The following is a 27386-nucleotide window of genomic DNA, read 5'->3' on the forward strand; positions in this document are numbered from 1 at the left end:
GTACAGGATAAGTAATGTAATGTATGTACACAGTGATCTCACCAGCAGAATAGTGAGTACAGCTCTGGAGTATAATACAGGATATAACTCAGGATCAGTACAGGATAAGTAATGTAATGTATGTACACAGTGACCTCACCAGCAGAATAGTGAGTATGGCTCTGGAGTATAATACAGGATATAACTCAGGATCAGTACAGGATAAGTAATGTAATGTATGTACACAGTGATCTCACCAGCAGAATAGTGAGTACAGCTCTGGAGTATAATACAGAATATAACTCGGGATCAGTACAGGAGAAGTAATGTAATGTATGTTCACAGTGACCCCACCAGCAGAATAGTGAGTGCAGCTCTGGAGTATAATACTGGATTGCTTACACTTACTGTTTTCCTCCTGTAGGTGGGTGCTTGCTGGTGACAGTATGGGATCGCAGTGCGGTGATCTGAGGGTGACAGGCAGCAGGCGGCATTCCTTGGAGTAGACTTTTACCTCAGGACATAATGGCTAAACTGGACTCCTTCATCAGTTTTGAGAACCTGCGGGAGCTGAGGCGACTGTGTCACTGGGGGCCCCTCATCGCCCTCGGGGTCATTATAATCTGCTCCATTGTTGCTATCTTGGACTCGATCCTCTGGTATTGGCCCCTGGATTCTCCGGGCGCGAGTGTTAATTTTCTCACTCTAATTAACTGGACTGTAATGATTCTTTATAATTACTTCAATGCAATGTTCATCGGCCCTGGGGTTGTTCCACTGGGATGGAAACCGGTAAGAAAGAACATTCTGTCTATCACTGCGCTTTTTACCTGTCCATCAGTCATTATCTTGGTCAATCACTTACCTGTCAATCAAACATGGCTGCCATTTTCTTGTCTGGCTTTGAGTGTGTATGTGCACAGGTGTACATTTTTAAAGGGGTACTCCGCCCCTAGACATCTTATCCCCTATCCAAAGGATAGGGGATAAGATGTCTAATTGCGAGGGTACCGCCGCTGGGGACCCCCACGATCGCCGTGCTGCACCCGTTGTTTGTTTAGAGTGTCGGGTGCAGCCCCGAAGGCTCGTGACAGCATGGTCACGCCCTGCTCGTGACATCATGGCCACGCCCCCTTCAATGCAAGTCTATGGGAGGGGGCGTACGCCCCCTCCCATAGACTTGTGTTGAGGGGGCGCAGCCGTGACATCACGAGCGGGGCGTGACCATAAGATTACGAGCCTCCGCTTCGCATCGCCAGTCATCCATCAGCGAAATTCGCTCCATGCACCGGATGTCTGGGGTGCCGCAGCTGAGATCGCGGGGGTCCCCAGCGGGGCAGGGCCCCCGCGATCAGAGATCTTATCCCCTTTCCTTTGGATAAGAGAAAAAATGTCTAGGAGAGGAGAACCCCTTTAAAGGAGTAGTCCAGTGGTGACTCAGTGGTGAGCAACTTATCCCCTATCCTAAGGATAGGGGATAAGTTGCAGATCGCGGGGGGTCCGACAGCTGAGGCCCCCTGCGATCTCCTGTACGGAGCCCCAACAGCCCGCGGGAAGGGGGCGTGTCGACCTCTGCACGAGGCGGCGGCCAACACGCCCCCTCAATACAACTCTGTGGCAGAGCCGAAGCGCTGCCTTCGGTAATCTCCGGCTCTGCCATAGAGATGTGTTGAGGGGGCGTGTCGGCCGCCGCTTCGTGCGGGGGTCGACACCCGCTATCTGGGCCGAGAGCCGGGGCCCCGTACAGAGAGATTGCAGGGGGCCCCAGTGGTCGGACCCCCCGCGATCTCAAACTTATCCCCTATCCTTAGGATAGGGGAGAAGTTTTTCACCACTGGACTACCCCTTTAAGCCTTTAGGTCCCAATGCTGGGACTTGTAACAGGGCCCCTGGGGATCCAATGAAGGGGAGTGACTGCTATAGCACCGTAGAGTGAACAGATTAGCACTAACGGCGTCTCCCACACAGTGCATTATGGAGTCTAGAAAGTTCCTTGGCAAAATAATAGCAATGGGAAACCCTTGTCTTGTTAGAGTTTGCCTTTAAAGGGAACCCGTCACTTGTTTTATGATGCCTAAACCGCAGACACTATTATTTACTCGGGCGTATCAGAGAAATCATGGTTTAATAATACAGCTGCAGCCCCGGTAAGTAGTCATTGGGGTTGTGCCCAGCAGCTGCTCTAAGCCGCACCAGTGCAGAATGACACATCTCTACCTATCTTTGTATAGTACAGGGTGCGCCATTTATATGGATACACCGTAATAAAATGGAAATGGATGGTGATATTAACTTCCTGTTTGGGGCACGTTAGTATATGTGAGGGGGGAAACTTTTCAAGATGGGTGGTGACCATGGCGGCCATTTTGAAGTCAGCCATTTTGAATCCAACTTTAGTTTTTTCAGTAGGAAGAGGGTCATGTGACACATGAAACTTATTGGGAATTTCACAAGAAAAACAATGATGTGCTTGGTTTTAACGTAACTTTATTCTTTCATGAGTTATTTACAAGTTTCTGACCACTTATAAAATGTGTTCAATGTGCTGCCCATTGTGTTGGATTGTCAATGCCACCCTCTTCTCCATATACTGCTATATACTACTATATACACCACAGGAGAAATGCCAGCACAGGCTTCCAGTATCTGTATACACTGCTATATACTACTATATACACCGCAGGAGAAATGCTAGCGCAGGCTTACAGTATCCGTATACACTGCTATATACTACTATATACACCGCAGGAGAAATGCTAGCACAGGCTTCCAGTATCCGTATACACTGCTATATACTACTATATACACCGCAGGAGAAATGCTAGCACAGGCTTCCAGTATCCGTATACACTGCTATATACACTACTATATACACCGCAGGAGAAATGCTAGCACAGGCTTCCAGTATCCGTATACACTGCTATTTACTACTTTATACACCGCAGGAGAGATGCTAGCACAGGCTTCCAGTATCTGTATACACTGCTATATACTACTATATACACCGCAGGAGAAATGCAAGCACAGGCTTCCAGTATCTGTATACTTCTATAGACTACTATATACACCACAGGAGAAATGCTAGCACAGGCTTCCAGTATCCGTACACACTGCTATATACTACTATATACACCGCAGGAGAAATGCTAGCACAGGCTTCCAGTATCCGTATACACTGCTATATACTACTATATACACCGCAGGAGAAATGCTAGCACAGGCTTCCAGTATCCGTATACACTGCTATATACTACTATATACACCGCAGGAGAAATGCTAGCACAGGCTTCCAGTATCCGTATACACTGCTATATACACTACTATATACACCGCAGGACAAATGCTAGCACAGGCTTCCAGTCTCCGTAGTTTCAGGTGCTGCACATCTCGTATCTTCACAGCATAGACAATTGCCTTCAGATGACCTCAGAGATAAAAGTCTAAGGGGGTCAGATCGGGAGACCTTGGCGGCCATTCAATTGGCCCACGATGACCAATCCACTTTCCAGGAAACTGTTCATCTAGGAATGCTCGGACCTGACACCCATAATGTGGTGGTCACCATCTTGCTGGAAAAACTCAGGGAACGTGCAGCTTCAGTGCATAAAGAGGGAAACACCTCATCATGGAGCAATTTCACATATCCAGTGTCCTTGAGGTTTCCATTGATGAAGAATGGCCCCACTATCTTTGTACCCCATATACCACACCATACCATCAATGTTTGTGTTCCAACAGTCTTGGAGGGATCTATCCAATGTGGGTCAGTGTCAGACCAATAGCGCTGGTTTTGTTTGTTAACTTCACCATTCACATAAAAGTTTCCTCATCACTGAACAAAATCTTCTGGGTAAACTGAGGGTCCTGTTCACATTTTTGTTTTGTCCATTCTGCAGCACCTGAAACTACGGAGATTGGAAGCCTGTGCTAGCATTTCTCCTGCGGTGTATATAGTAGTATATAGCAGTGTATACGGATACTGGAAGCCTGTGCTAGCATTTCTCCTGCAGTGTATATAGTAGTATATAGCAGTGTATACGGATACTGGAAGCCTGTGCTAACATTTCTCCTGCGGTGTATATAGTAGTATATAGCAGTGTATACAGATACTGGAAGCCTGTGCTAGCATTTCTCCTGCGGTGTATATAGTAGTATATAGCAGTGTATACGGATACTGGAAGCCTGTGCTAGCATTTCTCCTGCGGTGTATATAGTAGTATATAGCAGTGTATACGGATACTGGAAGCCTGTGCTAGCATTTCTCCTGCGGTGTATATAGTAGTATATAGCAGTGTATACGGATACTGGAAGCCTGTGCTAGCATTTCTCCTGCGGTGTATATAGTAGTATATAGCAGTGTATACGGATACTGGAAGCCTGTGCTAGCATTTCTCCTGCGGTGTATATAGTAGTATATAGCAGTGTATACGGATACTGGAAGCCTGTGATAGATTTCTCCTGCGGTGTATATAGCAGTGTATACGGATACTGGAAGCCTGTGCTAGCATTTCTCCTGCGGTGTATATAGCAGTGTATACGGATACTGGAAGCCTGTGCTAGCATTTCTCCTGCGGTGTATATAGCAGTGTATGATATAGCATCATTGTTTTTCTTGTGAAATTCCCAATAAGTTTGATGTGTCACATGACCCTCTTCCTATTGAAAAAACAAAAGTTGGATTCAAAATTGCCAACATCAAAATGGCCGCCATGGTCACCACCCATCTTGAAAAGTTTCGCCCCTCACATATACTAATGTGCCACAAACAGGAAGTTAATATCACCAACCATTCCCATTTTATTAAGGTGTATCCATAGAAATGGTCCAGCCTGTATATCTGTGTATAGAAGGAAAAAATGAGGCGGGGGTGGGAAGTATCCGCCAGGATCTCTTTGAAATGCCTGAGCATTACGGGCCCCTGCAACTGCTGCATGTAGGTGATGGTTCCCTTTAACTACCTCCCTAACAGTCTATCCTGTGCTTGCATAGGGAACCCTTTTTGAGTGTCGGGGCGGCCCCGTGCAGTGCTCCCTTATATATCACAGTTCTAGACCTACACTAAGGGAACGGTAACATTACTATCTGCACTAAGCAATTCCACCATTGTTTTGGAGGACAACCCACAGCAGAAATACCTAGCTGAACCTCTGGGCTTTCTGCCGTGCTTTGTCCTGTCCACTTTTTTTATAATGTACATAATACCATTATATGTATATTTTCAATATACACCGCTTGTCCTCGGTGTACAGAGCCCCCGCTTGTCCTCGGTGTACAGAGCCCCCGCTTGTCCACGGTGTACAGAGCCCCCGCTTGTCCACGGTGTACAGAGCCCCCGCTTGTCCTCGGTGTACAGAGCCCCCGCTTGTCCTCGGTGTACAGAGCCCCCGCTTGTCCTCGGTGTACAGAGCCCCCGCTTGTCCTCGGTGTACAGAGCCCCCGCTTGTCCTCGGTGTACAGAGCCCCCGCTTGTCCTCGGTGTACAGAGCCCCCGCTTGTCCTCGGTGTACAGAGCCCCCGCTTGTCCTCGGTGTACAGAGCCCCCGCTTGTCCTCGGTGTACAGAGCCCCCGCTTGTCCTCGGTGTACAGAGCCCCCGCTTGTCCTCGGTGTACAGAGCCCCCGCTTGTCCTCGGTGTACAGAGCCCCCGCTTGTCCTCGGTGTACAGAGCCCCCGCTTGTCCTGCCCTCACTTCCTGTATTTCGTCTCCTTACAGAGACACACAGGAAATAGCTGCAGGGACAAAAATATACACAATTTTTAACAAATGTACCGTATTACACATATACATATAATGTTATTATCTACATCATATATAAAGTTTTTGATAATGACAGGTACACTTTAAAGGTAATCTGTCACAGCCTTGTAGTGCAGGTGACACTTATGACCAGGGCTGTGGAGTCGGTAGATAAATACTCCGACTCCTCTGTATTAATATGCGAATGTATTTATAAACCATTACAGTTGAATCCAAGAAGCTGTTCCACCAAGTTCTTCTAAGCTTTTCTAGCAGAGAGAGGTAGTTGGGCAGAAGCTGCTGCCTTCTCCTTTTTGTGTGCTGATCTGCTGCTGAAGATAGGGCAGTGGGAGGATCCAGGAAGGGGCATTTATTATAAAACCTGATTTCCCTAGTAGAATCCCAAAGTCATGTTTAAAGTTTAAGCTAACAATCGGAGTTTACAAGTTTTTATAGCCTTAGCTGAATGGCAGCAGTTTTTCCAATGGTTTACAGCTTCAGTCTTGAACTAGTGACCCTCCATTCCCTTAACTTATACAAGTGTCTCTAGTCCTACAAAAAACATATTTCCTTAACCCCTTATCAGTGAGAGGCTAGGTTACCCATGGGTTCCCTGTAACAGCAGAACACAACACTATGGAAAGTATAAGTATTGCCGCTCCTAATGGTGCGTTGCGTGCCAAATAGTAAAGCACATGAAAAGCTTCTTCACGGTCACTTAACGTGTTCGTTTTGCACTGCATGCATTGGTCTTTACTCTTACAGTAGAGAAGTCATTAAAGGAGTACTCCGGCGCGCACTTTTTTCCTTTTATCCCGTCCGGGCTGCAAAATAAAAGAAAACAAACTTTCTCTTACCTGCCAAAGAGCCCCCGGAGCTCCGGTACAGGTGTTGGGTCCCCGGGCTGTATTCTTCTTACTTCCTGTTAGCCCGGCACGTCACACGGAGCTTCAGCCTATCACTGGCCGAGGCGGGACATCCCTGCGGCCGGTGATAGGCTGAAGCTCCGTGTGACGTGCCGGGCTAACAGGAAGTAAGAAGAATACAGCCCGGGGACCGATCACCTGTACCGGAGCTCCGGGGGCTCGTTGGCAGGGAAGAGAAAGTTTGTTTTCTTTTATTTTGCAGCCCAGATGGGATAAAATGAAAAAAGTGCGCGCCGGAGTACTCCTTTAATTCTAACTTTTTGTGAATTGGGACACATTTAGTAGGAGTCGGAGTTGGTGCATTGTTTGCCGACTCCAGGTACCCAAAATTTTGTCCGACTCTGACTACTCTTCTCCGACTCCACAGCCCTGCTTATGACAGGGATCTTTACTGTTCTTTTCTCTGTGCCTTTTTCTGTCTGGTGTTGGGGGGGGGGGGGGTGGTCCATTGCCTTATACAGAGGGGTAGCCATGCTTTTGAGCACAGGGGATCTAAAGTGAAAGGGCAGCTCACTTTGCAGAGCATTTCATGTGTTTCTTTGAGCAATCTGCGGGGGTCTTGGTACATGGACCCTGCTGATCTCCAGGCCTGATATGTCTCTTTAATGATGGTTATCATTTAAACCTGCACCAAAAGGTAAAGCAGCACTTCCAATGGATGTAAAACTAGTGACCTATTACTTGGCACTAATGTTTACACTGTAAATATTATGTCCTAAATTAAAAGCCACTATTTACACGTTTATCCTGTAAACGTTATGTGTTAAAGGGGTACTCCGCTGCTCAGCGTTTGGAACAAACTGGTCCGAACGCTGGAAACCAGGAACTCGTGACGTCATAGCCCCGCCCCCTCATGCCGTCACGCTCAGCCCCCTCAATGCAAGTCTATGGGAGGGGGGTGTGACAGCTGTCACGCCCCCTCCCATAGACTTGCATTGAGGGGTGGGGCATGACGGCATGAGGGGGCGGGGCTATGACGTCACAAGCTCCTGACTCCAGCTTTCGGACCAGTTTGTTCCAAACGCTGAGCAGCGGAGTACCCCTTTAAATAAAAAGCCTCTATTTACCCATCCTTTGGAAGTGATGCTTTGACTTTATACTATTACGAACAGCTTGTCACCTGATCATCAACCACCCTGCACTCCGCACCGTATACACTTTTGGTGTGCTGCTCTCCTAGGATTTTTTTTATCCTTTAATCCAGTAATCCCCAACCTGTGGCTTTCTAGTTGTTGCAGTACTACAACTCTTAGAATGGGAGTGGAGATCAGGACATGCTGGGAGTTACAGTATTGCAACAGCTGAAGAGACTACAGGTTGGGGACAACTGCAATGAAGGTGAGATTATAATGTTTTTAAATCACCTGGTTCCAGAAAGTTATACAGATTTGTAAATTACTTCTGTATATTCCAGTACTTATCAGCTGCTCTGTTCTACAGGAAGTTTGATTTTCTTTTCTGTCTGACCACAGTGCTCTCTGCTGACACCTCCTGTCTAGGGATCGACCGATATCGTTTTTTTAGGGCCGATACCGATAATCGGTGGAGGTTAGGGCCGATAGCTGATAACTTATACCGATATTCCGGTAGAAGTTATCGGCTATTTTTCCCCCCGCAACACCACTGCAGATCATTGATTTAAAGCGGGCGCTTTAAATCAATGAACTGCAGTGGCTTTTGCGGTGCCATAGACCGCCGCTGCCGCCCGCTTCTCTCCCCCTGCCTGTCCGGGGGTCCTGAGTCCTATCACCGCCGCACCGCTCCCCCCACCGCCGAACCGCCCCACCGTGTTGCACCCCCCACGCACCGTCATGGCCCCATTGCCTCTCCCATCCCCGGTTTTATAATTACCTTTGCCCGGGGTCCACTCTACATCTGGCTCCGATGGCGTCCTCCTGAGCTGTCACTGTGCCCACTGACGGTGACGTCACGTCACTCGTCATTGCGCACAGCGTAACGCAGGACGCAGCAGGAGCCAGAAGTAGCGTGGACCTCGGGCCCCGGGGATGAGGGAGGCAATGGGGCCGGGGCGTTGCGGCTGGGGGGGGGGGGCGATCATTCGCGGTGGGCGGGGCATTATCGGCTTATCGGCAAGGTAATTGCCGATAGCGATAATGCCCAAAATCGTGATTATCGGCCAAACCGATAATTGGTCGATCCCTACCTCTGTCCATGTCAGGAACTGTCCAGAGCAGGAGGTTTGCTATAGGGATTTGATCCTGCTCTGGACAGTTCCTGACACGGACAGAGGTGTCAGCAGAGAATAATGTGGTTCCGAAAGAAAGGAAATTCTAACTTCCTGTGGAGCATACAGCAGCTGATAAGTCCTGGAAGGATTAAGATTTTTATATAGAAGTAATTTACAAACCTGTTTAACTTTCTGGCACCAGTTGAATTTTTTTTTTCTCTGTATTTCCCCTTTATACCCTCAACAGCTTGTGTTCTTAATGTTGCCTCTTACTGTTTCCTGAATTATGTGTTTAAAGGAAAATGCTCAGGACGGCAGGTTTCTTCAATATTGCAAGGTGTGCGAGGGGTACAAGGTGCCGCGCTCCCACCACTGCCGCAAGTGCAACAGGTACGAGAGTGAGGGAGAGCGCTGGACCCGGGACACATTAGCTGCGCTCACTAGAAGTAACTGATTGATTTCTTGTATGTCAGATGTGTGATGAAGATGGATCATCACTGCCCGTGGATCAACAACTGCTGTGGCCACCGCAATCACTCCTCCTTTACGCTGTTCCTGCTGCTGGCGCCGCTCGGTTGCATCCATGCTTCCTACATCTTCATCATGACGATGTACACACAGCTTTACAACAGGGTGAGTGTTATTTACAGCAATTGAATTGTCATTTTCGGAGGCTGTCGGGGTAGTTACAAGTTGTTCTTCCGGCTTTCCTAGACTCCTGAATGTAAATCTCCCTGTGACACAGGAGGTTAGTCAGAAGTCTGCGAAAACTGCTACTCAAATGACACACAGATCATAAAGTTTCAAAAATACACATAAATAGTCGCTTGGATTGGGAACATTTTTCTGATTCTTGATATTTTTAATTGTATTGCCCTTTAACCCCTTAACGACCACGGACGTAAATGTACGTCCTGGTTCGGCGATACTTTGCGAACCAGGACATACATTTATGTTCTGTGTATGACCGTGAGCATCGGAGCGGTGCTCGCGTCCTACACGGCAGGTCCCGGCTGCTATCAGTAATGGCCGGTATTAACCCCTCGCGGATGTCCTCCATTAACCCCTCAGATGCCGTGATCCGTACAGAGGGGGCCCCCACTGATGTCCACCATTAACCCCTCAGATGCCGTGATCCGTACAGAGGGGGCCCCCACGGATTTCCGCCATTAACCCTTCAGATGCCGTGATCATTACAGAGGAGGCTGCCACGCCCCCTCCAATATACTTGCATGGAGGGGGCGGGGCCTGACATCACAAGGGGGCATGGCCGAGCACCGCAGCCTGCTCACAGCATTCGGAGATAAATGTTCGAATGCAGCCGGTTTAGTGAAGAAAACTGTTCCCTGTAGAGAAATGTTTCCAAGCAGCTGATGATAAATGCCGAGCAAGCAAAGCCACTCTGATTGGCTGAGACGCACACACACGCCCCCAGACTATTGGTTGTTGTTGTGGGGGGTGGCAGCCTAGCTCTGCTCAGCAGAGAGATCGGGACAGGTATATTGAAAACTGTGTCCCTACTGCTGCGGCTCGCTCTTGCCGCTGCTGTAAAACTGTGAACCTGATCCCCACAGCTCTCATCAGCCTGGGGGATGTAGAAATGGGTGTCCCCGCTGCTGGCTCCCTCCATCTCGATCCCCGAGGCGAGGATGTAGGAATGTGTGTCCCCTAGTGCAGAGGCAGGGGAGACCGCTCTCCCTCCAATCACCGCTCTCCCTCCAATCACCGCTCTCCCCCCCAATCACCGCTCTCCCCCCCAATCACCGCTCTCCCCCCAATCACCGCTCTCCCCCCAATCACCGCTCTCCCCCCAATCACCGCTCTCCCCCCAATCACCGCTCTCCCCCCAATCACCGCTCTCCATCACCGCTCTCCCTCACCTCTGATTACTGCTTCTTCAAATCAGTGTACCCATGCCTCACTGCTTCCCCACAGATTCTACATCCTCGAGGCAGGGGGACACAGTCACTGGGAAGCAGAGAGGCACAGGTACACTGATTTCAAGAAGATCAGAGGCAGTGGAGAGCGGTGATGGAGAGCGGTGATGGAGAGCGGTCTCCCCTGCCTCTGCACTAGGGGACACACATTCCTACATCCTCGCCTCGGGGATGGAGAGAGCCAGCAGCGGGGACACACATTTCTACATCCCCCAGGCTGATGAAAGCCGTGGGGATCGGGCTCACAGTTTTACAGCAGCAGCAGGGACACAGTTTTCAACATCCCTGTTCTCTGTTCCTGTCCCGATCTCTCCGCTCTCATAGAGAGGATACAGTTTGCTATATTCCGCTGTGAGAGCGCGGAGATGGGGGTGTAGTGAAATATGTCCTGGGAGCTGGTGCCAAATAAAACAACAACCCCCCAATAACCAATAGTCTGGGGCGTGTGCGCGCATCTCAGCCAATTACAGTGGCTTTGCTGACTCGGCATTTATCATCAGCTGCTTGGACACAGTTCTTTACAGGGAACAGTTTTTATCACTACACCAGTGGAGTACCCCTTTAATGGGGTATTCCGATATAATTTAACTTATCCCCAATTTGACTATCTCCAGCAGCTTCATAGACTGGTGTTTTCCAAACGGTGTGCCTCCAGCTGTTGCAAAACTACAACTTCCAGCATGCCCGGACAGCCTTTGGCTGTCGGGGCATGCTGGGAGTTGTAGTTATGCAACAGCTGGAGGCACACTGTTTGGAAAACACTGCCATAGACAATGGAAGAAAACAGTGGTGCGCATGCCATACTGCCGCTCCATTCAATAGAGAGCATTCCGGTCCCCGTTCTTGAGATCTTTCAGCATTCGGACCCCCGCAATCTCAAACTTATGTCCTATACTGGGGATACGTTAAGCTGGAATACCCCCTTTTTAAAATAAATGTTTTAGTAAAGGAGCAGAATAGTCTGTGTATGAGCGAATCCTTTTCCTTTCTTTATCCCTTCAGATCTCTTTTGGGTGGAATTCTGTGAAGATCGACATGAGCATGACACGGCGGGAGCCGGCTCCCATCATCCCCTTTGGTATTTCGGCCTTTGCAGTTACCCTGTTTGCTTTAGGACTGGCCCTGGGGACAACCATTGCAGTGGGGATGCTTTTCTGTATTCAGGTGTGTTGCAGAACGTACTGATATTGTGGATAATGCCACATGTTGTTGTTTTAATATGTATTAAATATAAAAATATTGAAGTGGTGTTCGGGGGAGTAACATATTTAAAACATTGCTAAATTTAAATAAATAAATACATTTATTAAAATATTATATTTTTATTAGCACCTACCTGATAATGGTTATGAACGAAAAATAATAATAATGGTTCCACTGAAATGCACTTTTTTTTAAAGAGGTTGTCTGACAATGAAACCTATTTTCACGTGTCTAAAAAATTAACATATATTCGTCAGTAAACTTATTTTACTACCTTTTTGTGGTCTTTTCATTCTTTCAATTTGCTCCACATACAAACTGTCTGTTTAGTTGCCCTTCTTAGCCCAACTTTCTTTCTGGGTAGGACACTCTAGCTGGAAGTTCAGCCAACTTTATTAACCTTTCAATACATCAGTGTATTCCAAACAGTGTACATTCAGCAGTTGCAAAACCACAACCCCCAGCATGCTCCGACAGCGGAAGGCTGTCCGGGCATGTTGGGAGTTGTAGTTTTGCAACACCTGCTTGACTATAACTCCTACATAGTGGGAGGGAATTAGAGTTGGATGAATTCCCAGCTATAGTGTACCCAGGAGCAGGTAGTCTGTTACAGGATATAACATCATAGAGGAAGTTGGGGTAACACAACAGAGCAGATAGTTGCCAGCAAAACTGAAGGAAAGCATGAAAGATCACAGAAAGGTAGTCAAATTACTTAAAGGGGTACTCCGGTGGAAAACTGTTTTTTTTTTTTTTTTAAATCAACTGGTGCCAGAAAGATAAATACATTTGTAAATGACTTCTATTAAAACATCTCAGTCCTTCCAGTACTTATTAGCAGCTGTATGCTACAGAGGAAATTCTTTTCTTTATGAATTTCTTTTTTGTCTTGACCACAGTGCTCTCTACTGACACCTGATGCCCATATCAGGAACTGTACAGAGCAGGAGAAAATCCCCATAAAAAAACCCTATGCTGCTCTGGACAGTTCCTGACATGAGTTGTAAGCAGAGAGCACTGTGGACAAGAAAAAAAGAAATTAAAGGGGTTATCCAGGAAAAAAACTTTTTTATATATCAACTGGCTCCAGAAAGTTAAACAGATTTGTAAATTACTTCTATTAAAAAATCTTAATCCTTTCAGTACTTATGAGCTGCTGAAGTTGAGTTGTTCTTTTCTGTCTAAGTGCTCTCTGATGACACCTGTCTCGAGAACTGTCCAGAGTAGAAATAAATCCCCATAGCAAACCTCTTCTACTCTGTGCAGTTCCTGAGACAAGCAGAGATGTCAGCAGAGAGACAGAAAAGAACAAGTCAACTTCAGCAGCTGATAATTATTGGAAGGATTAAGATTTTTTAATAGAAGTAATTTACAAATCTGTTTAACTTTCTGGAGCCAGTTCATATATAAAACATTTTTTTCCTGGAGTACCCCTTTAATCCCTTAAGGACTCAGACCATTTTGGCCTTAAGGATTTTTACGTGTTCGTTTTTTCCTCCTCGCCTTCTAAAAATCATAACTCTTTTATATTTTCATCCACAGACTAGTATGAGGGCTCTTTTTTTGCGCGACCAGTTGTCCTTTGTAATGACATCACTCATTATATCATGGCGCAACCAAAAAACACTATTTGTGTGGGTAAATTAAAAAGAAAAATGCAATTTTGCTAATTTTGGAAGGTTTCGTTTTCACGCCGTACAATTTACGGTAAAAATGACATGTGTTCTTTATTCTGAGGATCAATACGATTAAAATGATACCAATTATTATATACTTTTATATTATTGTTGCGCTTAAAAAAAATCACAAACTTTTTAACCAAATTAGTACGTTTATAATCCCTTTATTTTGATGACCTATAACTTTTTTATTTTTCCGTATAAGCGGCGGTATGAGGGCTCATTTTTTGCGCCATGATCTGTACTTTTTTTTATACCAAATTTGCATATAAAAAACTTTTAATACATTTTTTTTATAATTTTTTTTAATAAAATGTATTAAAAAAAGTAGCAATTAGACTTTTTTTTTAATTTAATTTTTTTTATTTTCACGCCGTTCACCGTACGGGATCATTAACATTTTATTTTAATAGTTCGGACATTTACGCACGCGGCGATACCAAATATGTCTATTAAATTAATTTTTTAAGCTTTTTGGGGGTAAAATAGGAAAAAACGGACGTTTTACTTTTTTATTGGGGGAGGGGATTTTTCACTTTTTTTTATTTTATTTACTTTTTACATTTTTTTACATTTTTTTTTTTTACACTTGAATAGTCCCCATAGGGGACTATTCATAGCAATACCATGATTGCTAATACTGATCTGTTCTATGTATAGGACATAGAACAGATCAGTGTTATCGGCGATCTTTTAGTATTGTCTGCTCGATCTCAGACCAGAGCAGGAGACGCCGGGAGCCGGACGGAGGAAGGAGAGGGGACCTCCGTGCGGCGTTTTGAATGATCGGATCCCCGCAGCAGCGCTGCGGGCGATCCGATCATTCGTTGAAATCGCTTACTGCTGCAGATGCCGGGATCTGTATTGATCCCAGCATCTGAGGGGTTAATGGCGGACGCCCGCGAGATTGTGGGCGTCGGCCATTGCCGGCGGGTCCCTGGCTGCGATCAGCAGCCGGGATCAGCCGCGCATGACACGGGCATCGCTCCGATGCCCGCGGTTATGCACAGGACGTAGATGTACGTCCTGGTGCGTTAAGTACCGTATTTATCGGGGTATACCACGCACCGGCCTATAACACGCACCCTCATTTTACCAAGGATATTTGGGTAAAAAAAGTTTTTTACCCAAATATCCATGATAAAATGAGGGTGCGTGTGTGCGCGTGTATACCCCGATATACCCCCAGGAAAGGCAGGGGGAGAGAGGCCGTCGCTGCCCGCTTCTCTCCCCCTGCCTTTCCTGGGGTCTAGAGCGCTGCTGTTGGCCATTTTCACCCCCTGGTTATCGGCGCCGCTGCCCGTTCTGTCCCCCTGACTATCGGTGCCGGCGCCGATAGCCAGGGGGAGAGAAGCGGCGCCGACAGCCAGGGGGAGAGAAGGGGCAGCGTGCTATGCACGGCGCGGCGCTCTAACGTCATGCGCCGCGCCGTTCAGCGCATAGCAACGACGCCGGGGACGCACGACGGAGGCCTGGAGCAGCGCGGACCCGACTCAGGTAATTATGCCACCGGGGATGGGGGGAGGCAACGGGGCAGCGGCGCCGACAATGGGTGCCGCTGCCCCTTCTCTCCATCTGGCTGTCGGCGCCGCTTCTCTCTCCCTGGCTATCGGCGCCGGCACCGATAGTCAGGGGGACAGAACGGGCAGCGGCGCTGATAACCAGGGGGTGAAAAGGGCCGACAGCAGCGCTCTAGACCCCAGGAAAGGCAGGGGGAGAGAAGCGGGCAGTGACGGCCTCTCTCCCCCTGCCTTTCCTGGGGGGGTATCGGCGTATAACACGCACACAGACTTTAGGCTAAAAATTTTAGCCTAAAAAGTGCGTGTTATACGCCGATAAATACGGTACCACCTCACCAGGACGTTCATTTACGTCCTGCGTCCTTAAGGGGTTAAAAAAGAAAATAATTTTCCTCTTTAGTATACAGCTGCTAAAAAGTACAGGGAGTACAGATTTAAATGTCTGAAATGGGATTAACCCTTTACGGTATGTTCTTATGTCGCTGCTAAGCTGCAGAATTTTTGCGGATTTTCACTAATAAAGTGCTTATTCCGTCTTTATACATCTTATCCCCTATCCAAAGGACAGAGAATAAGATGTATAATCGCCACTGGAACCCTCATGATCTCTATGAAGCCACCGGCATCCTGTGCCGGGCGATGCCTCCGAGACGTGAGGTCACGGCCACGCTCCATTGTGCCGTCACGCCAAGCCCCCTCCCATAGACATGAATGGAGGGGGCGTGGCCATGACGTCACGTCTTGGTGGCAGCGCCCGGCACAGAATACTGGGGGCTGTACCGAGATTCTGAGGGTCCCCAGCGGCGGGACCCCTGCGATCATACATCTTATCCTTTTGGATAGGGGATAAGATGTATAAAGCCGGAATACCCCTTTAAATTCAATTGGGAAGTCAATATGTGCAGAGTATCCACACATCCTTACATACCCTATTTGTATATCTAGACCGTCTCTTTAAACTGGTACATTATTTATGGCTCATTTTATTTGATACGTCCCAATTCCAGTCCAGCTCTTTTTTTTTCTTCTTCTTTTTCTCCCCGTCTGTTGTTTAATCCGTCCACACAATAGCAGAACAAAGCCGGTCCCTTCAGATGTCATTACACCGGGCCCCACCGCAGCCGCCGTGAGCCTTATTATATAAAGATGCTGTTTTGTGCTCGGCCATTGATGCCTTTATTACAGAGTAATTGATTTCACTCAGCCAGTTAAATGATATACAAAAGAGTGGAGCCCCCGCCGAGAAGATCACGCTCTTCCCTCTCACAGCCCCCCCCACACACACACCGGAGGCATCGCGCCCGCCCAGGGAGCGCATTGTACAAGGGCCGCTGATTGACGCCCGATCAAAACACTTATTGTACCGCCAAATGAAAAAAATAAAAAGAATGAAATGCTGATGCTCGCCGCGCGTCGTCATTCTGATGCATTATTTCTTGTGTGTTTTTAAGATGAAAGTCATCCTGAGGAATAAAACCTCCATTGAATCGTGGATCGAAGAGAAGGTACGTCCCCCGCCGCTGCCGTCATATTAACACACTGCTCACTCCTCAACAATGGCTCACACACCGGGACCATTGTTGCAGGTTTTTTTGGGGGGGAACTCTATGGCCATTGTTCTCTGCGCCCCACTCAGATCTGATTAATGCCGGCAGAAGCAATCGGCCAAAGAGTTTTTAGTTTTGCAAGTTTTTGTTGCACAATGGCCTGTTGTTGGTGAGAATGAAAGGGTTAATGGCGCTTCTGAAGCAGCAGTTCTGCTGGAGCGTTAGAACGCCCCAATAGTGTGTGCGTTTATAGGGCGCCATTAATGGCTTTTGTTTCCAACTCTGCACTAAACTGCAAATACTAGTGCTAACGGGAGAGAGCTAGGGGTCGGGAGCTAATGGGAGAGAGCTAGGGGTTGGGAGCTAATGGGAGAGAGCTAGGGGTCGGGAGCTAATGGGAGAGAGCTAGGGGTCGGGAGCTAATGGGAGAGAGCTAGGGGTCGGGAGCTAATGGGAGAGAGTTGGGGTTGGGAGCTAATGGGAGAGAGCTAGGGGGTCGGGAGCTAATGGGAGAGAGCTAGGGGGTCGGGAGCTAATGGGAGAGAGCTAGGGGTTGGGAGCTAATGGGAGAGAGCTAGGGGTCGGGAGCTAATGGGAGAGAGCTAGGGGTTGGGAGCTAATGGGAGAGAGCTAGGGGTTGGGAGCTAATGGGAGAGAGCTAGGGGTCGGGAGCTAACGGGAGAGAGCTAGGGGTCGGGAGCTAATGGGAGAGAGCTAGGGGTTGGGAGCTAATGGGAGAGAGCTTGGGGTCGAGTGCTAATGGGAGAGAGCTAGGGGTCGGGAGCTAACGGGAGAGAGCTAGGGGTCGGGAGCTAACGGGAGAGAGCTAGGGGTCGGGAGCTAACGGTAGAGAGCTGGGGGTCGGGAGCTAACGAGAGAGAGCTAGGGGTCGGGGGGCTGACGGGAGAGAGCTAGGGGTCGGGAGCTAATGGGAGAGAGCTAGGGGTCGGGAGCTAATGGGAGAGAGCTAGGGGTCGGGGGCTGACGGGAGAGAGCTAGGGGTCGGGGGCTGACGGGAGAGAGCTAGGGGTCTGGAGCTAATGGGAGAGAGCTAGGGGTCGGGAGCTAATGGGAGAGAGCTAGGGGTCGGGAGCTAATGGGAGAGAGCTAGGGGTCGGGAGCTAATGGGAGAGAGCTAGGGGTCGGGAGCTGACTGGAGAGAGCTAGGGGTCGGGAGCTAATGGGAGAGAGCTAGGGGTTGGGAGCTAACGGGAGAGAGCTAGGGGTCGGGAGCTAATGGGAGAGAACTAGGGGTTGGGAGCTAATGGGAGAGAGCTTGGGGTCGAGTGCTAATGGGAGAGAGCTAGGGGTCGGGAGCTAATGGGAGAGAGCTAGGGGTCGGGAGCTAATGGGAGAGAGCTAGGGTCGGGAGCTGACGGGAGAGAGCTAGGGGTCGGGGGCTGACTGGAGAGAGCTAGGGGTCGGGGGCTGACGGGAGAGAACTAGGGGTCGGGGGCTGACGGGAGAGAGCTAGGGGGTCGGGGGCTGACGGGAGAGAGCTAGGGGGTCGGGGGCTGACGGGAGAGAGCTAGGGGGTCGGGGGCTGACGGGAGAGAGCTAGGGGGTCGGGGGCTGACGGGAGAGAGCTAGGGGGTCGGGGGCTGACGGGAGAGAGCTAGGGGGTCGGGGGCTGACGGGAGAGAGCTAGGGGGTCGGGGGCTGACGGGAGAGAGCTAGGGGGTCGGGGGCTGACGGGAGAGAGCTAGGGGGTCGGGGGCTGACGGGAGAGAGCTAGGGGGTCGGGGGCTGACGGGAGAGAGCTAGGGGGTCGGGGGGCTGACGGGAGAGAGCTAGGGGGTCGGGGGCTGACGGGAGAGAGCTAGGGGGTCGGGGGCTGACGGGAGAGAGCTAGGGGGAATGGGGCTGACGGGAGAGAGCTAGGGGGAATGGGGCTGACGGGAGAGAGCTAGGGGTCGGGGGGCTGACGGGAGAGAGCTAGGGGTCGGGGGGCTGTCGGGAGAGAGCTAGGGGTCGGGGGGCTGTCGGGAGAGAGCTAGGGGTCGGGGGGCTGTCGGGAGAGAGCTAGGGGGTCGGGGGCTGTCGGGAGAGAGCTAGGGGGTCGGGGGCTGTCGGGAGAGAGCTAGGGGTCGGGGGCTGACGGGAGAGAGCGAGGGGTCGGGGGCTGACGGGAGATTTTTAAAGTCTCTGCTATGTATCTTTGAGTTGAAATAGCAATTTGGAGATAAGTGAAGCACGATTTCACCCATATATAAAGTATGTTATTGGCACCCACCATAATGGGAACCATGTCAGCCATGATAGACTTACTACGGCAAAAAGAAGAAACAAGGGGGAGGGTAAAATCTTCATAACCTGCACTCCCCTAATAAATCACATTGGGGGTAATCTCCCCTCTACTTACAGGCCAAGGACAGGATTCAGTATTACCAGACGGGCGAAACCTTCATCTTTCCCTACGACCTGGGCAGCAGGTGGCGAAACTTCCGACAGGTCTTCAACTGGTCAGGCTCACCAGTGGGGGACGGAATAGAGTGGCAAGTCCGTGAAGGGTGTCATAGGTACACATTGACGGTAAGGACTGGTGTATATACTGATTATATAAAGAATAAGGGCAGTATAAGGAAGGTAGGTGACCCAGCAGCCATCACAGCTCTCACATAACCACAGAGGACAATGGTATTTTGCTGACTACTATAGTTAGGAATAAGGTCCCATTGAACTCTGTACAATATAAATACATGCAGACAGCCAGAGGTTTATCATGGAGCTCAATGGCTACACAAGAAGGGGAGCAGGGGGTTTGGACCTCTGTATCTGGCCCCTATAATTTTGGATATTTATCGCTGGGGGTACAATGTGTAGTCTTCTATATTTAACTTATTGTAATGGCTTCTTATGTGTTTTGCCAGGTGGAGCAGCTGAAGCAGAAAGCAGACAAGCGTGTGCGCAGTGTGAGTATAGGAAAAGCTCCATGAGTCTTGGGTCTGATCTTCAGGTCTGTTCCTGCAGTGTGGTCTCAGATATGTCCTGGTCATCCAGAAGGGATGAGTGGTCTCAATGTGGTCTGAGGTATACGGTTAAAGGGGTTCTCCGCCCCTAGACATCTTATCTCTAATGCAAAGGATAGGGGATAAGATGTCTGATTGCGGGGGTCCCGCTGCTGGGGACCCCCGCGATCTCCCTGCTGCATCCGGCATTCATTTAGAACAGGGGTCTCAAACTGGTGGTCCTCCAGATGTTGCAAAACTTCAACTCCCAGCATTCCCGACAGTCATTAGCTGCAGCAAATGGCTGTCTGGTCATGTCCAGGCATGCTATAGTTGAAGTTTTGCAACATCTGGAGGACTGCCAGTTTGAGACCCCTGGTTAAGAGCACTTTTTTCCAACCTGGGTGTCTCCAGCTGTTGCGAAACTACAATTTCCAGCATGCTGGGAGTTGTAATTTTACAACAGCTGGAGGCACCGTGGTTTGGAAACACAGGTTTAGAGTACTGAGTAGAGATGAGTGAACTTACAGTAAATTCGATTCGTCATGAACTTCTCGGCTCGGCAGTTGATGACTTTTCCTGCATGAATTAGTTCAGCTTTCCGGTGCTCCGGTGAGCTGGAAAAGGTGGATACAGTCCTAGGAGACTCTTTCCTAGGACTGTATCCACCTTTTCCAGCCCACCGGAGCACCTGAAGGCTGAACTCATTTACGCAGGATAAGTCATCAACTGCCGAGCCGAGAAGTTTTTGACGAATCGAATTTACTGCAAGTTCGCTCATCTCTAGTACTGAGTGCAGTGCCGGAGGCTTGTGACGTCACAGCTACGCCCCCTCAATGCAAGCCTATGGGAGGGGGCGTGACGGCCATCACGCCCCCTCCCATAGACTTGCATTGAGGGGGCGTGGCCGTGACGTCACAAGTGGGGTGTGACCGTGACGTCACGAGCCTCCGCCCCGCATCGCCAGTCATCCGGCACAGAGCGAAGTTCGCTCCGTGCACTGGATGTCTGGGGTGCCGCAGCCGGGATCAAACATCTTATCCCCTATTCTTTGGATAGGGGATAAGATGTCAAGGGGCGGGGTACCCCTTTAAAGTGTCCCTATACAACCTGGTCTGGGCAGAAATAGTTACCATGCTGAGTAATAGTCCTGAGACAATTTAGTCCCATGCACGGGTCCCCATGACAACTTTTCTAATCTCTGTCCTAGATGGCAGTGGTCACGTGACGAAATGTCATGGCTCGAGGCCGTGTGTACAGAGACAAATAGGGGACCAGAGGAGTTGTCATAGGAGCATCGGGAAGATTGGTGAAGGTTTTCCACAGTAGAAAATTACTGCTGGTGTAGATTTTCTGACAGTTTTTTTTCCTGCAGGTTTTCTGCAAAATTTAACATAGCATAGGGTTCCAACCTGTGTAAATTTACAAAAAAAAAAAAAAAAAAAACTCTATGTTTTTGTCTTCTAATATTTGATAATCTAAATCCCTTCATGCAAAATCACATACATGTACTCGATCTTAAAGGGGTATTCCAGGCAAAAACTGGCTCCGGAAAGTTAAACAGATTTGTAAATTACTTCTTTTAAAAAATCTTAATCCTTCAAATAGTTATTAGCTTCTGAAGTTGAGTTGCTGCTTTCTGTCTAACTGCTCTCTGATGACTCACGTCCCTGGAGCTCTCCAGCTCCTATGGGGATATCTCCCATCATGCACAGCTCCTGGGACGTGACATCATGATTGAGCAGTTAGACAGAAAACTTCAGAAGCTAATAACTATTGGAAGGATTAAGATTTTTTAATAGAAGTAATTTACAAATCTGTTTAACTTTCCGGAGCCAGTTGATATTTAAAAAAATTTTTTTTGCCTGGAATACCCCTTTAATGTTAAAGGTGTATGGAGAGCGATCCGAATGAGTGCTCATACAAGTCCCTTAGGAGGACTAAAAATGTCACTACCCCTTTTCCCATTTTTTTTTAATAAAAATGTCCTGAAGAGTTAAAAATATAATGATATTAATCCTGCATGATGAACGGAATAAAAGAAAAAACAAAGGCAAAATTTCTGACTTTTGGTCACATCATTTCAGAAAAAGAAAAAAGAATAACCAAAAGCTACAGATCACCAGACAACAATAATAGCCTTCCTAAAGCCCAGTAGACAGAAAAACAGTTATAGGGGTCAGAATGGGCAATTTTAACTGTGCTTTTTTTTAAGGAAAAGTAATTTTAATGATAAAAGGGCACTGAAGTAAAAGAAAAGCCATATGCATTATAATTGTCTAAATTGTACCGACCCATAGAAGAAAGATAACATGTCATTCTTACTGTAATTTGACCAACATAAAAGCAAAATCCCCAAAAATTTGCAATATTGCAATTAGTTTTTATTTTATTTTTTTTATTTTTGGTTTGTTTTTAAAATTTTTCCCCACAAAGTGTTTTTTATTTTTTATTTATTTTTTTCATATGTTTTATGGTTAAATGACAGATGTCTTTAGATAATACAATCAGTCCTGCAAAAAACAAGCCCTCACATGGCTTTGTAGATGGAAAAATATTATGAAATTAAAATTGTTCCCATCATTAAAGGGGTTATCTACTGAAAGAAACAACCTGTGTATGGTCAAAAAGTATAATAAAGCAGCTTATTAATATAAGGTTATTAGTCATGGTGCAGAGGTCTTCCATATCAGCTCTGCTCTTTTTTTCCTTGTAAGCTATGACGTCATGTCACAGGTTTTAAAGGAAAACTGTAAGCTAGTTCACCCACACTAAACCCAATATACTGGGTGATAGTGTGGGTGAACAGGAGTCCATACAGGGGTCACTTTTTTGTGTGCCCCGGCCGCTGAGCATTCCTCCGCTAAAGTTGTTTTTTTCAGTCTTCTCAGTGTAGTGTCGCTTTGAAGGCGGGTCCCCCGCCGTCCATCTCGCTTTGGGTCCCGGAGGAAAGGTTCTAAGCCTGCCCCGTTGTTTGCATATTCATTTTCTTCAACCCCACGTCCTAGTGACTTGGAGTCACATACCCCCTGAGTGCACCGCTCTGTCTGCAGAGCGCATGCGCCTTTTATTTTTATGCAGCTTTCACGTCCCATCCTGATAACGTGAGAACTGTCGGGAGTAGCGAGGACCCCGGCGCTCTCTGGACGCACAACTCTCCCCTGTATGGACTCCTGTTCACCCAGTATATTGGGTTTAGTGTGGGTGAACTACTGACAGTTTTTTTCTTTTAAAAGCTTTGCTCAGTCCCTCCTCCCCTCCTGTCAGCATGGATTGAGACCATTGATGTTAAGGGGTGGCTGGTATAACTGCTCATTAGATTTATGACTCATTAGGTAAAGGAGCAGGGACCTTATTCTGACATACGGTGACTGAGTGCAGCTTCCTGCTGCCTTATCTAATCCTATCTAGTCCTAAATCAAATGAACAGTAATACCAGCATCCCCCATTACATCATTGGTCACATACAATGCTGACAGGAGGGGAGAAGGGACAGAGCAGAGCTTTCAGAGCCTGTGACGAGACGTCACAGCTTACAAGGGAAAAAGCATAGCTGATATGAAAGATCTGTGCAGTATGGCTAATAACATTATATTAGTAAGTTACTTTATTATACTATTTGACACCATACACAGGTTTCCTTTGCTGTACCACCACTTTAAAGAGTACCTGTCATGATCTTGTTAACCCCTTAACGACGCAGGACGTATATTTACCGCCTGCTCCTGCAATATAAAGCCGGGTCACGCGGTGACCCCGCGTCATATTGGGTTGGTCCTGGCGGCTACCAACGGCCGGGACCCGCAGCTAATGCCGGACATCACCGATCGTGGTGATGCCCGATATTAACCCTTCAACTTGATCGCCGCTTCTGAAGTGAAACTAAAATCTTCCCGGCAGCTCAGTCGGGTTGATCGGGACCACCGCGGTGAAACTGCGATGTCCCGATCAGCTGGAACGCATCAGGAGGGTTCCTTACCTGCCTCCTGCACGTCCGATCGGCGATTGATTGCTCCAAGCCTTAGATCCAGGCTTGAGCAATCGACCGCCGACAACACTGATCAATACAATGCAATGGCATAGCATTGATCAGTGTGTTGAATCAATGTACTGTATGTTATAGTCCCCTATGGGGGCTATAACATTGCAAAAAAAAAAAAAAGTTAATAAATGTGATTTAACCCCTTCCTTAATAAAAGTTTGAATCGCCCCTCTTTTTCCATAAAAAAAAAAATTTAACTAAAAATAAATATAAACATATGTGGTATCGCCGCGTGCGTAAATGTCCGAACTATAAAAATATATAATTAATTAAACTGCACAGTCAATGGCGTACTCGTAAAAAAATCCAAAGTCCAAAATAGTGTATTTTTGGTCCCATTTTATACCATAAAAAAAAAACAATAAAAAGCGATCAAAAAGTCAGATCAAAACAAAACTGGTACCGATAAAAACTTCAGATCACGGCGCAAAAAAATGAGCCCTCAAAACCTCCCCTTATGCGGAGAAATAGAAAGGTCATAGGGGTCAGAAAAGGACATTTTTAAACGTCTTAATTTTTGTGCATGTAGTTACGACAAAATCAAACCTATATAAGTAGGGGATCATTTTAATCGTATGGACCTACAGAATAAAGATAAGGTGTCATTTTTACCGAAAAATGTACTGCGTCGAAACGGAAGCCCCCAAAAATAAAAAAATTGTGTTTTTTTTAATTTTGTCGCACAATTTTTTATTTCTCGTTTCACCGTAGATCTTTGGGTAAAATGACTAATGTCATCACAAATTAGAATTGGTGGTGCAAAAAAATAAAAATAAAAAAAAAGAGCCCTCATGAGTCTGTAGGTGCAAAATTGAAAGGGTTATGATTTTTAAAAGGTGAGGAGGAAAAAATGGAAAAACCGTGTGTCCTTAATCCTCCCAGTTAACTGCCCCCGTCATAATAAACCACTATCTGCCTTTTATTTTTATTATTTATTAGTTTTCTACCTTGATATTACTCTGTATTTTCTGCTCAGTCAGACTGGGAAGGGGCATTCCCCAGCAGGCGTGACATCATCTGAAGCCATATAGGGGAGAACTTCATCCCTCACTCTGCTACACACAGCCCAGAGCAGTTCAGTGTGAGATGAGCTATGATTGGCTAAGGCTGCGCACACACCCCTCAGCACTCCAGACTGCATTTCCTGATTTTGGACTTCTCCCAGGCCAGCAGGAGTCCAAAGTCTATGCAAGAGATGGGGGGAAAATGTTCTCTGGACAAGTAGGGAGACACCTAATGGCAGCTTTTTTAAACACAAAGTAAACATAGAAAACTTCATTTTTTTTAAACAAACTACATTAGAAAGATTTTTTTAATTTACCATAAGGAGTGCAATAGCAAAGATTGGTTTTAATGAAAGTGCCCAATTATGGGGATTAATAATAGAACCGGAGCCTGACAATTGAGAACCACCCCTTGCCTTCTTTTGTAAATCCCTTTTAGGCCTGTTAACCCCTTAACGACGCAGGACGTATATTTACGTCCTGCGCCGGCTCCCGCGATATGAGGCATCACATCGCTTCGGTCCCGGCGCTCATCAACGGCCGGGACCCGTGGCTAATACCACACATCGCCGATCGCGGCAATGTGCGGTATTAACCCTTTAGAAGCGGCGGTCAAAGCTGACCGCCGCTTCTAAAGCGAAAGTGAAAGTATCCCAGCTAGTCAGTCGGGCTATTCGGGACCGCCACGGCGTCCCGAATAGCTTACAGGACACCGGGAGGACCCTTACCTGCCTCCTCTGTGTCCGATCGACGAATGACTGCTCCGTGCCTGAGATCCAGGCAGGAGCAGTCAAGCGCCGATAACACTGATCATAGGCGTGTTAATACACGCCTGTGATCAGCATGAGAGATAACATTGCAAAAAAAAGTTTTAATAAAGGTCATTTAACCCTTCCCTAATAAAAGTTTGAATCACCCCCCTTTTCACATAAAAAAAAAAAATTGTTCAAATAAAAATAAACATATGTGGTATCGCCGCTTGCGTAAATGTCCGAATTATAAAAATATATAATTAATTAAACCGCACGGTCAATGGCGTACACGTAAAAAAAATTCCAAAAAAGCGTATTTTGATCACTTTTCATACCATTAAAAAATGAATAAAAAGTGATCAAAAAGTGTGATCAAAACAAAAATCATACCGATAAAAACTTCAGATCACGGCGCAAAAAATGAGCCCTCATACCGCCCTGTACGTGGAAAAATAAAAAAGTTATAGGGGTCAGAAGATGACATTTTTAAACGTATACATTTTCCTGCATGTAGTTATGATTTTTTCCAGAAGTGCAACAAAATCCAACCTATATAAGTAGGGGATCATTTTAACCGTATGGACCTACAAATTAATAAGGTGTCATTTTTACCAAAATATGCACTGGGTAGAAACGGAAGCCCCCAAAAGTTACATAATGGCGTTTTTTCCTCGATTTTGTCGCACAATGATTTTTTTTTTCCGTTTCGCTGTGAATTTTTGGCTAAAATGACTAATGTCACTGGAAAGTAGAATTGGTGACGCAAAAAATAAGCCATAATATGGATTTTTAGGTGGAAAATTGAAAGGGTTATGATTTTTAAAAGGTAAGGAGGAAAAAACGAAAGTGCAAAAACGGAAAAACCCTGAGTCCTTAAGGGGTTATCCAGGAAAAAACATTTATTTATTTATATATATATATATATATATATATATATCAACTGGCTCCGGAAAGTTGAACAGATTTGTAAATTACTTCTATTAAAAAATCTTAATCCTTTCAGTACTTATGAGCTGCTGAAGTTGAGTTATTTTCTGTCTAAACGCTCTCTGATGACACCTGTCTCGGGAACCGCCCAGTTTAGAAGCAAATCCCCATAGCAAACCTCTTCTAAACTGGGCGGTTCCCGAGACAGGCGTCATCAGAAATCACTTAGACAGAAAAGAACAACCTTAACTTCAGAAGCTCATAAGTACTGAAAGGATTAAGATTTTTTTTATAGAAGTAATTTACAAATCTGTTTAACTTTCTGGAGCCAGTTGATATATATATATATAAAAAATTTTTTTCCTGGAATACCCCTTTAAATCAACACTGAGGAGCCTCTACTGCTTTCACTGTGGAGGACCCATCTTACCTGCGCATTGCTCCCCCCCCAGGATATGATTTTAATGGGTGTGAATCTTGTCCTCCATCTAGGTGAGGTACAGAGTGGTTGAGGATTTTAGCGGCGCCTGCTGTCCTGTTACCAAAGGCATCCGAACCTTCTTCACGACACCGTGCACCGAGGAGCCGCGCATGAAGCTCCTAAAGGGAGATCTGGTTTTGGCTACCCGAGGCCTGAAGTAAGTACCTTTGCCACCCTGCACAGTATTCACATAACACAGGACCCCCAGAAGGAATGTAGTAAATGACTGCTCTGTGTCTTACTCTTACAGGCACTGGATGTATGGAGACAAGATTTTTGAGGGCTGTCCCCCTACAGGTGAGTGTCTGGATTGCACTGAAATATATAGAAACACTGTTTCCCAACCAGGCTGCCTTTAGCTGTTGCAAAACTACAACTCCCAGCATGCCCGGACAGCCAAAGGCTGTCCGGGCATGCTGGGAATTGTAGTGTTGCAACAGCTGGAGGCACACTGTTTAGAAAACATGCTAGGAGTTGTAGTTTTGCAACACATGGAGGCAGCCTGGTTGGGAAACA

General features: G+C 47.0%; 1 protein-coding gene across 4 annotated transcripts in view; it reads left to right on the plus strand.

Moving 5' to 3' along the window:
* The window catches only part of ZDHHC6 (zinc finger DHHC-type palmitoyltransferase 6), a 68805-nt gene that overhangs the window by 27975 nt on the left and 13444 nt on the right, over positions 1–27386 (plus strand). For all 4 annotated transcript variants that reach the window (XM_056530377.1, XM_056530376.1, XM_056530375.1 and 1 more), the window contains exons 2-10: positions 404–771; positions 9129–9220; positions 9304–9463; positions 11770–11931; positions 16621–16674; positions 19081–19248; positions 19587–19628; positions 26882–27027; positions 27121–27167. In XM_056530377.1, coding sequence (XP_056386352.1) covers positions 505–771; positions 9129–9220; positions 9304–9463; positions 11770–11931; positions 16621–16674; positions 19081–19248; positions 19587–19628; positions 26882–27027; positions 27121–27167 — 1138 coding nt within the window. In that variant the 5' untranslated portion in view covers positions 404–504. The remainder of the gene's footprint in view (positions 1–403; positions 772–9128; positions 9221–9303; positions 9464–11769; positions 11932–16620; positions 16675–19080; positions 19249–19586; positions 19629–26881; positions 27028–27120; positions 27168–27386) is intronic.

The sequence above is a fragment of the Hyla sarda genome, chromosome 7, assembly GCF_029499605.1.
Source record: "Hyla sarda isolate aHylSar1 chromosome 7, aHylSar1.hap1, whole genome shotgun sequence".
NCBI lineage: Eukaryota > Metazoa > Chordata > Amphibia > Anura > Hylidae > Hyla > Hyla sarda.